Raw genomic sequence first — 18,155 nt, forward strand, 5'->3', positions numbered from 1 at the left:
TAAATTCTACATAAATGGCTAAGTTTTGCATTAAGCTTGTTGTTAATCTGGTGTGGTTGGTTTTTGTTGATACTTATTTATTTTAACACAAAGTGTATAATAAAATTATTTGTAAATTTTACTCATAATAGATAAAAATAATGCATTTAAGGTGTTCAGACAATATAATTTTAAAATACAGTAAATTTGAAAGAAAAAAAATAAATGCAGTGGAAAAACACAAATAAAATAATTATTATATGAATGTTCTTCCTAATCATTTCAAGACAGGTACTATAAAAAACAGTGCCATATAACTATAGAAGGGGCTCTCCTAATAGATAAAAAAATCTCATGGAAGCATATTTTGATAATTTTAGAGAGGAGTACATTTTGGTAACTATAGTACATTCTTATGAACAGATAAAATTTTCTTCAGAATTAAATACGCTTAGAAAAATCTACATTCAAGATATTTAAATTATCTGATTGTAATAAATAATTTAAATTATTAGTCATTATTAAAATTTAACTAAAGTTTCTATCCAAAATCATGGATGACTGATTTTTATTAGCTAGAATATTTTTGAGGTAAATTAAATATATACTGTGTATATTTATCACACTAATGTGCTAATAATTATTTGTTTGTATTGTGTACCGAGGAGAAAAGTAATTGTACCATCTTCTCTTCTTGGGTAACACACCTCACTTACTTTCTAGCTTACTATATTACAAAACCAATTGAATTAAATATACTAATAACCAAACTGTCACTCATCCATAAAAAATAATTTTGAGAAGGGATTATATCATCATATTGCAAAAAATGTTCAGTGAAAATTATTTTACTCAAACTTAAGACGTCCCAAATAAAAAAGTGATTACAGTTTTATAACTGAATGACTTTTTTTAATATATCTTTTTCTTATTTAAGTTATCAAGATATGTTTTCTTTTGTAACATACCTAAATCTAAATTAACCAGATTAAATTCCTAACTAGGTTTTGGGATTTTTCATCTTCATCCTCATCAAATGAAGAAAAAATTTAAATCTTGTTTTACTTGTGGTTTTATGGGACAAATAGAAATATCTAATAAAAACATTAATTGAACAGAAAAAAAATTGTTTCATTTTCTATTTAGTCTAAAATGCGCTAGATAGCAGGACTGCATAATAAACCGTTAAAGAGCAATGTTTACTATTTTATCGTGCAACAAGTGTTGTCCTGAAAAATTAGAAAAGCAAAACGACTTTATTGTTTTATAAAAAAAGAAAATTAAAGTCATATCGCGTTTTGAATTATTATAACTTTCTAATATAGTACTTTGGGGATTCAACCTGCGAAAAATTTGATAATTTTAAGGTTACGATTGTTTTTACAATTTTCTGTTTGATTAGTTTATTGAGTAATTGAGTGAATTCAATTTGGATTTTCTTCATATTCGTAAAGGTTAAAAATAAAACGGTAGATCAACTTTAAGAAATGCGTAAAATTTCTGCAAAAACTACTCGCTTTTAAGTAATACTTTCAGGATATAATGTAAGTAAACAAATAATTTGTATTAAAATGATCAATCGTTTGTTTTTTTTAATATTAATAATGTATGTAATACGAATAAACTAATTGTGGGTATTATTCATAAGAATTACTTAAACAATGACTTTTCTTTAACTGAGATATGTTAATGATGTGCGAACCAAAACGTTTAAAAAATAATCATTGAATTATAAACAAATTATTTTGCTTATTTTTTACTATTAAATAATTGTAAATTAAAAAAAATATATATTTTTTAAATAGATATATATCGATCACAAAATAATATACAATAAAACAAATTGACTACTCTTTGCTGGTTAAATGTAGTAGCAGATCCTGTGATGTTTATTTGATATAAGTTCAGTTATTAGTGAAGGGCTTAAATTTTCTCATTTATATCATAAACATTATGGACATACGCGTTTTTCTAAAGATGAATAAGTCATCCTTTTGTATTACACAATTATGTCCAACAATAAATCACCCATAAATTCTTTTCTTGCTCAATGCAAAATTAGCAGTTTATATAAAAGTGTCTTAAATCCACTGATCCATCAATTATTAAAATGCCTTAGTCAGTTTATTATCTTCATTATGTATTAAAACTGATAGTTACAACAAACTACATAAATTGCAAAGCTTTTGTTAATATTGTGTGGATGTTTTTGGTTGGTACTTGATTGCAACATAAAATGTATAATAAATTTGTGTGTATTCTCCTTTCAGGCTGTTATGAACTTATGATTATTTTGTTTCTCCATCATTCAACCCTTGCATGTTCATCGGCTCCCTATATTGTTTTAAGTAAATTTAAACTTCCTAATTAACCATATTTTGGAAAACAGGTTACACTGGTGCATTTATATTTATGTAAATATTTTGCTAGATATAATTTCCTGAGCATTTATAACAGTTACGTCTGCTTGCAGAAATGCTGGACGTAACTTCTGAATAGATTTATTTGTCTTCTGTCATGGTGTCTTTCTGTTATGATTTTCTCACGATTACTTGAGCATCCGTTCCTTTTCTTATTTTTAATTTGTTCTTTCTATTTAGGTTTTTTAATCTAATGTTTAAGTCTTTTTTGCCAGATGTATTTTTGGTTTATTATGTTGGATGGCTTTCAGCAGATCATACTTCTGCTTCCTGTAAGTTAAGAAATTTCCATGTAACTTACAATTCTGCAGATAGGTAATGCAGTCATATAAGAAAGCCTTAGGCAGTTTTCGTTAATTTCTGTAGGAAAGCAGTTGTGTAGTTGCAAGTATATAAACAGACTCACATTTTTCTGGCTCTTCAATCATGAGATGGGCATGTGGTGTTTGGAAAACCCTTAAAACCTATCCACTTGTATGATTCACGTGCCCAATGAATCCTTGATGTGGACCACTTTATTTCCCATGGACTCACATTTTTGGTCCAGTAAAAGTGTAATGATTTTAGAGTATATTAAATAAAACTGGAGCTATCGATCTATACCAAGGTCCAAATAACAATACACAAGGGATGCATTCTGTAGCACAGCACATAGTTGTACAATGAAATTTGTATAATTAAGGGTTTATAATTCAACCTTAGTAAAAGCCATATAATACAACAACAGACATTTTTATGTATTATAAATTTTAACCATCGACTGCCAAGACAGAGTAATTAATGATGAGTTCTTGACATCTGTAAATGAAAGTAGAAGTATGATTAATACAATACAAAGAAGAAAAGCTAACTGGAGAGGCTACATACTAAGGCTTAACTGTATTTAAATAGTAAAAAGTGAAGGAAAGGTTGTGGATAAGAGGGGAAGAGGAAGAAGTAGGTTAGGAATGTTGGATGATTTAAAAGGGAGATAAAGATACTATAATTTAAAAGATGAAGTCTAGGAAGACCATCTTGGAGAATACAGTCTCTTGATACCTGTTATATAATAGACAGTTCCACTAAAGTAGAAGAAATTTTATATAATCACGTTTGTGAAATTTATTTTTCTTTCCAGGATAATTTACAATTTTTAAGTTTCTTTTCAAACTACAGTTGTAGGTATAATATAAAAAAATAGAAAAAACAGTTAAATAATACTGTTATTTATTGATGAGGTTTTTGAAATAAATCATAATTCTTTTACAAAACACATAACTTATTTCATTATTTTAATATAATAATATTGTGTTTTATTTTAAGTATTTGATTTAAATATACATTACATAAATACATATATAAATACTTTTTTTTTAAATATATAAACTGATTAGTTATATTATGAATAAATATAATAATATTCAGGCAATATTAATATTATAATAAGAATCAGGCAATCGGTTATGATTAATAATTTAAAAATAATATACATTATAATTTGACTTATATTTGTACATAACATTTTTTATACATTAACTGTTGAAATTAGTTTACTAAGCTAAACATGCAGATATAATAAAAATGTTATACATTGATTTCAGTTTATACTTATTTAGTAGTTGTGATACTGAACATATTAGAGAAGAAAATAAATATTAATTTATTATTTTTAACATTGCACACATCCTACATTAAATTAATTAACCAACACCAGTCAAACCAGTAAAAATAATCACTAAATCAATAGTCAGAAATCTTTTCTCGAGCTAATAAAAGATTTATTAAGCAGTATTAAAATCTGTAGAAAAAGCTCTATAAAGTAATTTACCACATTTGCAAAGATTTTCTACACGCTTAATCTGTGGGTCTACAAACCACTGTAGGTACTATAATATTCAAGAGTGCAGAAGATAAAGGTCTTGTAGCTCGTCTAGCAAGGACAGATTAAAAGCATCGCTTTAATAGACACTTAGACAATCATTAGGCTTATTGTATAGCCACAGGATGAAAAACAGAGTACCTAAATTGATCCCTGGCACCAGAAGATTCTATGGCTCATCAGTTTCAACGTAAAAAACCTTGCAAGGTCAGAACCAATAACGGGGAGGAAGGGTCAATGAAAAGAATATAGGTACGTGATGAGAAAGTTTAATTAAGCATCAAAGTAGTTCACCATCTTGCCTTTGGCTCAAGTAATTAAATTTGAACAGCAGTTTGGACAAAATTGTGTACCATTCTGAAAAGAGATAGCTGCGGTAAAACGGACAGTAGTATTTTTCAGATGACTTAGATTTATGGTAGGGCTGTTTATAGCCTCTCGCTTTTTGTTTTATTTTTAATGAATAAATTACTATGGTATTGCATGCCATTGCATGTTACGTAAATTAATCAAACAAAACAAAATTTACATTGTTTTAGATACTCAGTAGGTATTAAGGACTATTTATTCAACCGTAAGGACATGATTAGGCTTATTGTTATTAAACATAATTATAGTCATACACATTAATCTGAAATAGAAATTTATATAAGTAAATTATAAAATACATTAGCATAATATACTTTTTCATAACACAAGTTATTTATAGTGCAACTAAAAAAAGGACTTTTCACAGAAAAGCACACATGGAGTGTTTAAACAGTGTCATGTTTACTGTTAGTTACAATATACATTCAATTTTTGCATAAATGCAGTAGTCCTACAAGTACAGAATTGTAAAAGTAAAATCACACTGTCTTATTTGCTTTGCTGTTGTCTGTACTAATCCAAAACTTATTGACATTTACATATATTTAATACTGTATAGTGTACATTCATGATGTATGGGAACAGTTAATGTTAGCTATGCTGTCATGTCAATTTTTTCCTTTAATTTTTTTTTCAAATTGATCCAAATAAGAGATAAATGTATTGCTAGATTATAAAGTAAAATATTGCATTAGAAAGATAAGTTTTCTTAAAAATTGGCTCCTTTTTAAAATGAAGAAGTGCATTTAACTTCTGGTATTCATCCACTTTGATCTCTGCTTTCGGGAACAAAAGTTTAGAAAAAAATTAATTGGTACTATTAAAAATTATGAAAACTCATTCCAAAGTTATTTTACTTCATTTTAATCAACGTAATAATTTTATAAAACAAGTTTTTTATTCATAACTGAATTACAATGCTTAGATGATGAAAAGAAAATTGTAAAATTATTATTTATTAAAAATATTCTTTCTGAATCTTAATATGTTAAAAAAATATTTTATGTTATGAAAAATAAATGTTTATTAAAATAGTAATGATAGTATAAATATCAAACACTTAGCATTAAAGTTTGGTTTTACAAGTAATGTAGATAATGGGTATTATATTATGGGTATGTAGATAATGGGTAAGAGGGTAGTAACCCTCTTAACAGATTCTTTGTCAGCTGTCTTATTACTTTGTTAAACTAATAAATATCAGTTTTGTATATTACTTATTTTATGAAGAAAAAAACTAAAAAAGATGCTGTCAGTGATTTTGTTAATTTGGAAAAAGGAAGTTTTTACAGTCATAAAACTTTTTTTGTAAAGGAAAACAGCTAGCTAAATAAAAAGCAGGTTGGCCACAGTTCTTTTCTGAGTTTGTATCATCATTTAAAAACCTTTACACCTGGATTGATAAGTTAAAGCACATTTCTTTAATGGTTTTTAATTTCAAAATAATGGCTTAACCCAGTAACGTGATCAGATTTTGAAGGATACCTCCAGTTTAGAGAATAAAATTTTCTAAGAAACTTTTTAAGCAGTAATTCTAGATTTCTAATTGCTAGTTATGCATTTTTTATGACCAAAAATTATTTACTCATTTTGTAAGTAAAAAAAACCTTCATCAAAATTTGAGCTAAACACATTCATTAGATTATTCATTTGGCTGCTACTTTTCGTAAAAGTACGTGGGATTTAAAATAAGTTTCCATCGTAAAACCACTGATAACAATTGTTATTCTCTCTGCTTTTGATGTGACCTTGGCTATATTGCACCTTTTCTTGGTAAGTATAGGCACTTTGCTTACATCATAATTGATAAGATTCTTTGTTTAACCACTGTGACGTGATCTTGGTAGTAGTAACAGATACATTGCTACTGTGTACCTTTCTACATTGTGACACTTAAAATGTGTCTTTTAACTCTGGAAACAGTACTTATGATATTTTTTATATAGTAAGATTATTTGTACTGGTTAAACCTTTCAAAATATATTACCATTGTTAATCCTATTTATACCCTATTTTAATTTTCATTTCATTGATTAAATTTTATTATAGAGCTTAATGTGTTAAAATTCAGTACAAAATAAGCTAAATCTATTACTAAATTAAAAATGTGTACTTTACTAATTACAATTATAATTACTATTATTTTGAATTTATTTGTAACTAATTTACAAATATATTACCAAATTTAAAAATGTTATTACAAAATTCTTTAAAAACTTTTCACTAATTGTAGATTTGTTTGTAAAGAATATTTAACATCATCAAATTTTTAAGATAAATACTGTGAATTTTTTATAGTAAAACAGAAATGTTTATGCTTTCATGTATTATGTTTTTTCATATTTAATTAAATAACAATTCAAAATAAAGAGTACATTATTCTTCAGTATTTTTCTTAGTATAAAAAAATTATAAACTATCTACAACTTAATATTTTGAAAGCTAAAATAAAGAAGTTAACTCAGCAACTTGATTTAGAGCTTTCACCGATCAACAGGCAAATCAGTTTGTAAAGAGCAATTTTTGCATAAATATGTATAATATTTTGGCACAATCATTAATTAGTTTTTACATTCTAACACAGCTGTGAAATTAATTGTTCACAATTTATAAAATATGATGTCAAAACCTGTTCCAGTTTTATAAAAATCATATAAAATATGAAAACAAACAAACCTTATATATGATAATTTTTTACTGCTCATACAAAAAGTAGATATCGTATATAAGTAAATAGTAATGATTTTGACACATATGATTATACAAAATTCTAAAGTTAAAGTATGAGTAATTAAAAAAGCAGTTTTTTCGTCATTATTTTTGTACAAAACCTTTGGCTACTACTATTAACTAAACTATGGATTATTCTCTACTGCAGAATATTAATTTTATAGTTCCAAGTAATTACCAATCTCTGAAAATGTACTTTTCTTAAACTTTACATGATTTGATTAAATTTTGAATTCATTTTGAACCAGTAATAAATAGTCCCATACAATAAATAACAAGATCTGTTGGAACGTATGATAACTGAATCTTATGTGTTTAATTATTATAAAACATAATTTTTTAAGGTATGGTACTTTCAAGGAGTATCTAGTTATGCTTAATTTTTTTTGGCACTAGTTTAAGGAGCTAGGCAAGAAAGTATGCTTCACATTACTAACAAATCTTTGAGTGATTTAATACAACTTAGAAGACAAAACTTGAGTTTTGTCTTCAACATACAAAGATTGTATCTTGGTTTTTTTTGGAGCATATTCATTGCCCATCATGATTATGTGATCATGTCAGAAACTACTGACAAATGAAAATTATGTAAAAGTATTTACATTATGGAAATTACACGTGTTACATGATCTTAAATACAATCTATGTGAAAAATTATTACTTTTTTCTTTGCAACAGCTACAAGCCAATGTTCAAACTTTTATATATTTTGCCTCTGGGAATACTAAATCCAGAACTCTGTATGAAGTGTAGAAACTTACTTGTTGTATGAAGTATCTAGAAATCATGATTTAGTATACAATAAATCCATTTGAACATTTTATAAATTTATATTGAACTGAGAATTAACTGCTAATTATCTTATTTTTGTCATCACAAATTTGTACTTACTTAAGTAGAAATCAATTTTATTTGGGAAATTCACAATGTGACCCTTACTCTCATATGATATTAAAAATATTACTGCTTGAGTATAAAATGAAAGATATTTTAGTTTTTTTTTTAAAGTACATCAAAATATTTCTTCAAGGGAAAGTTTTTAAAGTTACATTATTGAGAATTATAGATGACTCTGTAGAGTAATGAAAATTGTTCTTCCAAAGGACCTTACAGAGCTGATCAATCTTCCATATGGTTATTTGTACTGTTATTGCCTATTGCATCCATCTTAAATTAAGAAACCCTCCTATAATATGCAATTATATTTGATATGTGTATTGCTTTTGTTCATTTAGAGTATTGTTTAATTTGCGTGTCTGTATGTACCAGCATGGTACACATTAAAGGCTGAATGTGCATCCAATTTGTCTAATTTTGTACAATCACTGGTATTTAATTTATATGCTGGATTGCTATGTTTATCAGTATATTTGTTATTTTACTGCACAACTTTCATTTCACTGGAGAATTGAGTTTTTTACAAATAGTTTTTCCTTGATCTCACTATATCCAAAATAGATAAATACAATTTCAAAAATGTAACTCTCACTACAATTGAAACCCTTAACCACATTATATTTTATCATCCTGAACAGCGTAAGTGTGCATCTATGTTGTTACATCACCCTGTATACATAAATTTTTTCAGCCAACATTTACACTAAAGAATTGACATGTAAAAACATTTGGCACTGGTTAAAGGCTATTTATTCATTTGTAAACAACATTGCTTCAAAACAAAACATAAAACAAAGAAAATAATCAGAAACATACATAGTAATGAAAAAAAAAAATGTGTTGTTAACATGATCAATTTTTATTTTTAATCTATGTAGCTTTTATTTATTTATTTTTTTTTTGTAATTACTCTGACAAAAAACTAAGTTATTAAAACCAATCATGTTGTAAAGAATAAACAATAAATGTTGCTTTTGATAGAAAAAATATATATTTTTGTAATATGGTACATAAGTAAAATTTTTCTATTTCAAATAATCTACAAAAAATTTGAAAACTACAATTTTCCAGAATTAAAAAATAAAAACTTCCTGATAAAACTCTCACATTGATCACTCTGGCTGCATTCCTTAATAATGCTTTATTTTTATTATAATATGTGGAATATCTCAATGATTATTACTATAGAAAATTCCAACAGCCCAAAGCCACATTCAACTAACTGGTTTCTAAAATAATTTAAATAAGAACGGCTACAGTTTTCCTTATGTAGCATTACTGCATGTGCTTTGTATTTAGTAGTAGCCAATAACCAACTTAGTTTAAAAGTTAATAATAAAATTATAGTTTTTAATATTTTACTATTCTGTGCAAGTTCTTTATGTATATGTCATGTGAATTCTATTCCATATTTCTGTTAGTTTTTTATTGATTATATAACTACAAGGCATATTCATAAAGTAAGGGCTGTTTGGTCATTAAAAAAAAAATTAACTCATGAGAAAAGGATTTTACTTACATTTTAAATTTACTACATATCTACTTCACTTTTCCACATAACCCCGCCATTCAGTTCTAAGCACTTTTTGTAACACTGCACCAGTTTCTTTAACCCCTCTGCATAGAAGTTCGCCACCTGGGAATTGAACCAGTTGACAACAGCAGTCTTGAGTCTGTCATTTCCATTGTCCACCAAGCCCCTTTTTTCAAATGCAAGAAGAGAAAGTAGTCACTAGGTGCAAGGTCAGTACTATATTGGAGGGTGGTCAAAATTTCCAACAAAAATTAGGCCCACATTACATGACATCAACCAAAATGACATACTTTTCATCGCACAAAATGGTAGTCAAAATTTGTCAACTGTAGTATGGAAATTGCTTCAACTTTTTCGGTTTTTGGGGAACCTTAATGGTGCCACTACATTGACTATTGTTTCAATTCTGCATTTGTGTAGGATATCTACGTCTAATCACCTGCAACAATGTGGGAAAACAAATCATCTACATTTTGTCAATATCGGTCCAAAAACACTTGTCCACTGCACATTCTTTGCTCTTTATGTTGGTCGGTGAGCATTTTCGGTATCCACCTTGCACACAATTTGTAATATCCAAGCTTTTCTGTGACAATCTTGTAGATAGAGGTGCATCCAACATGGAGAAATTCATCAGCCAGAGCACTAATTGTCAATCACTGATCACATTGCAGATTTCGGTTCACTTGTTCAACGATTTCATTGGTCTAAAACTAGGCTTGCCACTCCACTCTTTGTCATGTACATTTGTGCAGTCATTTTTGAAGTCTCTGCACCATTATCTAACCTTTTCTTCACTCATTACTGTAGGTCCATACACTAGGCACAACTCCCAATAATTTCAGCAGCTGAAGATGCTTTTACACACAAAGATCAAATCAAAGCCCACAGTTCCCAACTGGCGGGAGAAATGATTGTCATGGACATTGCGATCTGCATTCACCGGCAGACAAACGCGACTACTGAAACAAAACAACTGCACTGGCTTTGTAAATAGCCGATAGATGGCCCTACCTGCTAATATTTAAATGTAAGCCCTTACTTATTATGAATATGCCTTGTACATTAAAAAGAAATTATTTCACATTTAGCTGTCGCAATACAATTTTGTAAAATACCATCTATTAACTTCTACTTATCCATCTTTGTTGTTAGTATTTAAAAATGTATACATTTACTGAACATTAAATATGTATTTAAATATATAAATATGTATTGTAATTAAATATATATACATTGTAACCTCCAAGGATGATTTATTGATAATTGACAATTTTAAGTTAACTACTGAAAGTTCTAAATATCATAAATACCTTTAGTTTTATAAAAAAAAAAAAAAAAAAAAAAAACTAAAGCCAAGATAGTCAACAGGCAGCTAAAGGATTCATTTTATATAATTTGAAATTATAAATAAATTATATGCTGAATCACATTGACTGCCATGGTGGTGGTTGGTAGGTAAGGTATAACCATTGAGTGAGTGCCAACCAATGAATTTGATTACCTCAAATTATAAAAAAAAAATTTTACCTGTAAGCAAATGATTTCTTTAATTTTAAAAGCTATCTGTCAAAAAGTTATGTGGAATTTTCAGAGGTACACAAGAAAAAAAAAATCATCTTTGTATCAATAGTATTTTTTTCTAGAGGTTGGCAACCAGGGATGCCAATATGCAAGACAATGTCCATGAAGTACAACATACTTCTGTGGATCATTGTTGATTACTACTAGTTGTTACAGATACCTCTCCAGCAGTCAATGTGTTAAAATCCTGACGAATAACATTTTAAACAGCTGCTGCTACTAAAATGAAAGAAATTGTTTAAAATAAAATAAATCGTAAAAATAAAAGTTTATTTAAAATTTGTAAATTATATTCAACATAAAAACTTTAAAAAGTATAATCAAATATATTATGTATAAATAATATTAAAAAAAAATTAAAACTTAATTTCAACAATATAAAAAATATTTACATAAATTACTTAAAACTATACAAACCAAATTAATGGTACATTCGTGTTCTTAGCTCTATTTAAAATTATGTTAATATAAAATTTTATGTTAAATTAAAACAGAGTGCTACTTTTCAAGTAAAAAATTAAAAAATTGAGTATATGAAATTTAATTTCAGTGAGAATTGACATAATTGTTGGTTGATTGCATAAAGTGCCTCGTTCTAAAATAAAATAATATCCTTAGACATCATTTTTGTTAATTATTGAATACATAGATCTTAATCATGTCACTCCTTGTAGATAATATTTGTTTTCAATTAAAATTAATCAAAGAATTACACACATCCTTGACTGAAACAAAGAAACAATCATAATAATGGGAAATATAATTAGACAAAAAAAAAAACAACACAAAACACATAAGTATTATAAAAATTGTTAAAATATCATTAGGATATAAATTTACATTACCTTCAATAATTTAGTTAATTGTTCAATGTATCTTTAATGACTCTCTTAAGTCATTATTTTAATCAAAATGCTTTTTCATCCTCCATCCTCAATTACCTGTTTATACAATTATAATATTTTTCTTTCTTATTACTTTTATCATCTCCATTTGTACTTTATCACATTGCAAAATGATTTTCAACACACTCCTGTAGCACCATTACTTCTATAAAACTATTACAACATAAACTATTACAAAACTTACGTTTTGTTTTACTGGCTTCCTTATTGTCAATTTTTCATTGCCGTAAGAGCTATATTCCAAACAAATATTTTAAATAATTTCTTTCTAATTTTTAAGTCTTTGTTATTATTTTATTAGAATATTATTAGATTTCTTTCGTTAGATTTATTTTTGTTATGTGTGTGTTATATGTATTTATGTTATTAAATTTATTGAATGGCTTCATATTTCAAAACCGAGGTATACTAGGAGATAACTGTAGATCGACATAGTTACAAAATTACTAAATTATGTTGTTGAAATTTTTGTCCTCCATCTTAGATAGATCATATTAAATCTAATGTTCTTTTTCTTTAAATAGGAAAGTAGACATCTGATATATGATTTTAATGTAAAATTTTATGAGAAAAATAATATGGTGAAAACTGTATCAATAACTGCCTTTGTTTTCGAGTTATAAGAAATCAAAATTACAAAAATTAAAAAAAATCGCAGTAGTAATATAACAATATATTAAGCCTCATAATAATAATAATTTTATTTCATTATCTTTAGAATTACATCTAATAATAATAAACTTTAAAACAGTTAGTGTTGGAGTTAAACGGTCCAAACAAAAACATTAAATAATAACAGCCCTTACAACAATAACTTTTCTTTTTCCTGTTTAGCCTCTGGTAATTACCTTTCAGATAATACTTCAGAGGATGAATGAGGATGATATGTATGAGTGTAAATGAAGTGAAGTCTTGTACAGTCTCAGTTTGACCATTCCTGAGATGTGTGGTTAATTGAAACCCAACCACCAAAGAACACCGGTATCCACGCTGTAGTATTCAATATACAATAACTAATAATTTCTAATTCTACTATAAATTAATGATCAACTGATATTTACACCTTAATTATCACTATATTACATTTTAAAATCATGCATTTATTTTGTATAGATCAAGATTTAAGTGATCCCAAAAAATAATAATCTAGAGGCAAGAGATTCGGAGACCTGACAGGCCATTTCTAAGGTCCTCTACAACCTATCCAATATCTAGAAAGGTTTTATTTAAAATTTGTTGTGCCCTTAGATAATAGTAAGATAGTAAGCATCTCATCTTTCTGAAACCTTTAATATTTTTGAGTCTTTAATTTAAGTTTTTATTTTACTTTTTTGGTTTTGTAACTTCATTGAAGCTGAAGCATTTGAGCATGTCTACAAAGCAGACTGCTTCTAATTGAAAAGTACATTCTCTTGAGACAAAATGATTTTTGTCTATTAGTTTTTTCCATTGCTCTAATAAAATTAAGCAATTTAATGTGATCTCTGTTAGCAACTCATCTATTGTTAAAAATAAAGAATCATCAGAATCATAGCTTCTAATTAAAAATTATGCCTGAACAAATATTAAAAAAAAAAACACGAGCCAAATTGATAACCTTCTCCTTTTTGAAGTCTGTTAATGAAGAAAATTTTGTGTAGTACATGTTGAATGTACAATATTGCTGCTATTGATAAATCTCTGGAAACTGCCACACAACGTAAAGAAAACAGTCAAAATGACATAATTCCCACCTTTTACACACAGTAAAATTAGCTAAGGGGTCACAAGTAGTGTTGTGCCGCAAAATATCTGTAAGTGTGGTCTAGTAAATGAAGCTGTGGGTATAGTCAAGAAATTCAAATAGCCATCTCTGTAGGAGAAACTAGTTAGAGAAATGCAAGATGCTGTTTTAATTCCATTTGATGACAAAACCATAGGTATTCATGTGAAAAGTGTAGATGAATACGATTGCGCCTGTCAATGCAACTTTTCAGGCCACTGTAGGATATGGAGTTAATTCTAAAACGGATTAATGGAACCATTAATTCCTTTAAGCTGAACCGTGTTGATACACAGTACATCTGTTGCTGAATTTCTAAGAGTTCTGAATCGATTTTGGTGAGATATACTTGTGACCACCGGGTAAAGATACCCTTTAACAGTTCAAATATTTTATTTAAATGTGGGTCAAATTGAGAACCAACTTTTTTTGATATATGTTAAAAAAAATTGTTCCGCTACTGAATAAAGCCTGTATATTTACGTTTTAACAATACATTGTTTTTCACAAAATATGGGTTATTATTTTATTGATTTATATTATCTACCATAGACTTTTTTATTGTTTATGATGATGCATCAATGGAGGTTTTTGTTTTATCACAAACTTGTTTTCTCAAACTTTTTTTACGAACCACTCAAATGAATTATAGAGCAGTAGCGTGCCACTGAACTAAATATTTTTAGATTATTGAAGGGCATCTCTTCTTTGCTAGGTAATCTATATTTGCCAGATACTCAAAAGTTACATTATAAGAAAAATAAAATTAAAATGAATGTGTGAGAAGTTAAGTACAAGGCAAGTATTTTAAAAAAAAGTGAACAAAAAACAAGTACAGTTACAAAAAAGTCTTGGTTAAGTGCAAAATAGTAAAGTCAAAGTGAAAAAGTTTTGTCATCAGAAAATACTTACATTTTTCTGATGCCCTCTTGTAATGCCATTTGGTGGTACTCCATTTGCCCGAAAACTATTTTTCTTTTTATCTTTAGGATCATCTCTTTTACTAGTAGATTCTTCTTCATCCCTTTTACTCTCAGAAAAAGATTCTGGAAGTAAATATCATGAAAAACTGCATTTAAAAAATATATTTTTTTATTTTTAGATATTACTACACATATTACACTGGGAAACAGAAAAGATTTTTTGTAGTATTTTTTCTCCTGAATTCAAATATATCGGTTTTTCTCCATCACTGTTTCCGAGAGACAGGCATTTATAATTTCAAACATTTTAATACTTTCTGCATTCTTAACCACAAGTCAAACATTTGACTCGTCTAGAAAGTTTTTTTGCTGGTGGAGCATCCCTCTTGATGGTCCAACAATAATCAACCAGCACAATGATTCCCAAGAGCATTTTAGACGGGTTTTTTGGATAACTTTAAATGTTGTATGAAATTTTTAAGATTTTTTTGAGTCAATAAGCAAGGCTCAGATGAATTGCTTTTTTCAAAATTTGTTTCACTAGAATCTGTTTCTTTTTCTTCCTTACTTCCATCAGACACTGAGCTCTCTTCATCTAGTGTCACATGTTCTGGAGGCTGTGGTATGGGCAATTCTTAGCAGCGTGGAACTAGTCTTATTGTAGATTGCAGGTTGCAGGTTAGGGTAAACCACTTTATGTTTTGATTTTGATGTTTCTTAATGAGTGATCTTTGGATTCCATCCAAATCATAAAGACAGTAAATGGCATGTGGCGTGTGCCATTTTTCCATGCAGTGCATGGAAAACCCTAGAGCACGATAAACAATAGATATGTGGGGTCCAGGCTCTTGTTTGATCACAAACTTTACACCCAAAATAAAGTTCATAGTTTTTTGCTAGTGGAGTAAGGTTTTGCCTTTGGGATTGACAAAAATTGTTAGAATGATTTTAACAAATTCTAGGCATTTTGTAACTAACAACCAATTAAAAGAAATAAACTTGTAAATATGTAATACACAATAATTCAGACACACAAAGCACTCACAATAACATGTTTACTAGTTTACATATCTCACAACTGGCATTTTTCTGATGAATGTGTGCTGTACTAGATCATCTTTGTACATGTCTACTATATATGTCTGAACCTGCACAACAGTAGCAATGCTACCCTTTGATTTATCTCATTTGGTTCCGTCATTTTTACAATGCTCTAGGAGCTTTTACTTGACAATGGACAATTGATAAAAAAACATTTTAAAATACTTAAAAAAATTAAATTAACAAAATAGCTGTGGGTGATGGAGAAATTCCGAATACATATTTGAAAATTGTATTAAAAAAACTGCACATTAAGTACACCTATTGGTACTCGTGTGACAAAAATCATGTTGACCAATGTTATCAATACCAACAAAGTTATTATCATTATTGCTGCCAGTTGTGCACTGCAATATGTCTGTAATTCTAGTTTTATTTTAAGTGTAGTCTATCTTTATTGAATTTTTATTAAATCTGTAATGACTTAGTAAATTTTGAGAAAAGTTTTTTTAAATATTGCTTGTATATTTATTTAAATATTTTAATTTTTTACAATAAAACTCATAATGAATAAATTAAATTGTTGTAAGTCTACAACTTGTAACTACAGAGTAAGTAGAACTTTATAAGAAATGTAAAAAAAAAAAGGTAGACATTTGAATTTGGCATATCTATTTAGAAAAATTATGAAAACAACACTTTAAAATACGAGGGAATTCTGTTGCAGAATTTGCCAGTTAGAATCAGCAAAGCGGTAGGGTATTCTTAATTATCATCTAAAACTAGGTCCTTTTTAGAACTCATCTGAAAAAAATTTTCAACAGGATAAAAGATTGTGTACATATAAACAAGCTTGTAGACACAAAAATGTGAGGATCTGTTTTGGTGTTATTGGTTGGTTCTTAAACTTAACCTCACATAAAATTTATTAGAATAATAAATGTTAACAATCTTCTACAGTTTCTTTGTCAATTTGCTTTCAATTTAAATTTAAATACCTTTTTCACGTACAGTAGTGTGCAAATTAATCCGAACACAGATGTTATTTAATAAAAAATACATGGATTTGGCGTTGATTCAACAAGTGTATTACAAATTTTTTTTCTATTTTTTAAACATGAAACCATGCCATATTATTGCTTTAATGAGGTCAGATTTTGAGTTACTTTAATGTTCACTTTTTTGGCAGTATGGCGTGGGACCAATCTTGTTGGAACACTCCATTGCCTTGTGGGAATTTGTTTTGAAGTTGTGTCACAACCTTTTCCTTCACAGTTTTGATATATCCATCACTTTTCAAGAAACCATCTACTGGAAGTAATAAACAAGAGCCTTTAAATTTTTTTCGGGGAATATTTAACTGATTGTTGGATATGAGTCAGTGATGTATTTTCATCTGAAACTTTTCTAACGTATGGGACCCTTTGTTCTTGAACATAAAAATGTGACTGAAACATAGCATTTTTCCTGACTTCTTTGGTCCAGTTAGCATGTGCTTTGGGCTCACAATAGCCTTTTTTTTTTCATTGCTGGTGTTAATTCCACTAGCTGCTAATTCTCCACAACAGATAATTTTGGATCAAGTTTACTTTTTCTCACTAATAACCAATCTTATGTTTAGAGTAGTTTTTCTTTTATGGCCACATTTACCTTTCCTGTGTAGTGAAAAGAAACCAGTTTCTTTAAATTGTTTTAAAATAGCATTTACAGTCCTAGTCAAACACCTCACTTAGAAACTGTTTCTCGTTGTGCATACTAGTATGCTCGGAAAGAGAAACAATCTTTGAGTGCTTTCTTAGAGTTATGTCCATTATTATATATTCAAGACAGTACAAAAAATAAAAAAAATATGATTTTGTTATAAAATATGAAATAAAATAAAAAACCCTAATTTTAACAGGAAAATTGCTAAATAACTATAGAACAATAACCTCACATTCACAGAAAGAATGGGGTGTGTTCAAGCAGTGTAGAAACAAGACAGAATAAACAAAACATTCCCTGTGTTCTTACACACTGAAGGGTTACTTAAACACTTTTAAACTGCTTTAACTACATATAGCACTGAGTAAAGCTAAACAAGATGAATTTTGAAAACTCAAATCAAAATTTTCAATGAATAAACTCTTTTACTATCAACAAATGAAGTAAAA

General features: G+C 28.0%; 2 protein-coding genes across 2 annotated transcripts in view; one reads left to right on the forward strand and one right to left on the reverse strand.

Moving 5' to 3' along the window:
- Nucleotides 1-1,168: 1,168 nt before the first annotated feature.
- LOC142331684 (methyltransferase-like 26) overlaps nucleotides 1,169-18,155 on the forward strand; it is an 85,131-nt gene continuing 68,144 nt past the window's right edge. The window contains exon 1 of the mRNA XM_075377715.1: nucleotides 1,169-1,523. The gene's annotated coding sequence lies outside the window, so the exon portion shown is untranslated. The remainder of the gene's footprint in view (nucleotides 1,524-18,155) is intronic.
- Nucleotides 11,818-18,155, reverse strand: part of LOC142331683 (X-linked retinitis pigmentosa GTPase regulator-like) — a 48,947-nt gene continuing 42,609 nt past the window's right edge. Inside the window, exons 13-14 of the mRNA XM_075377713.1 lie at nucleotides 14,951-15,084; nucleotides 11,818-12,096 (exon numbers count right to left, since the gene is read on the reverse strand). Coding sequence (XP_075233828.1) covers nucleotides 12,073-12,096; nucleotides 14,951-15,084 — 158 coding nt within the window. The 3' untranslated portion in view covers nucleotides 11,818-12,072. The remainder of the gene's footprint in view (nucleotides 12,097-14,950; nucleotides 15,085-18,155) is intronic.

Source organism: Lycorma delicatula, chromosome 10 (assembly GCF_047948215.1).
Source record: "Lycorma delicatula isolate Av1 chromosome 10, ASM4794821v1, whole genome shotgun sequence".
Taxonomy (NCBI): Eukaryota; Metazoa; Arthropoda; class Insecta; order Hemiptera; family Fulgoridae; genus Lycorma; species Lycorma delicatula.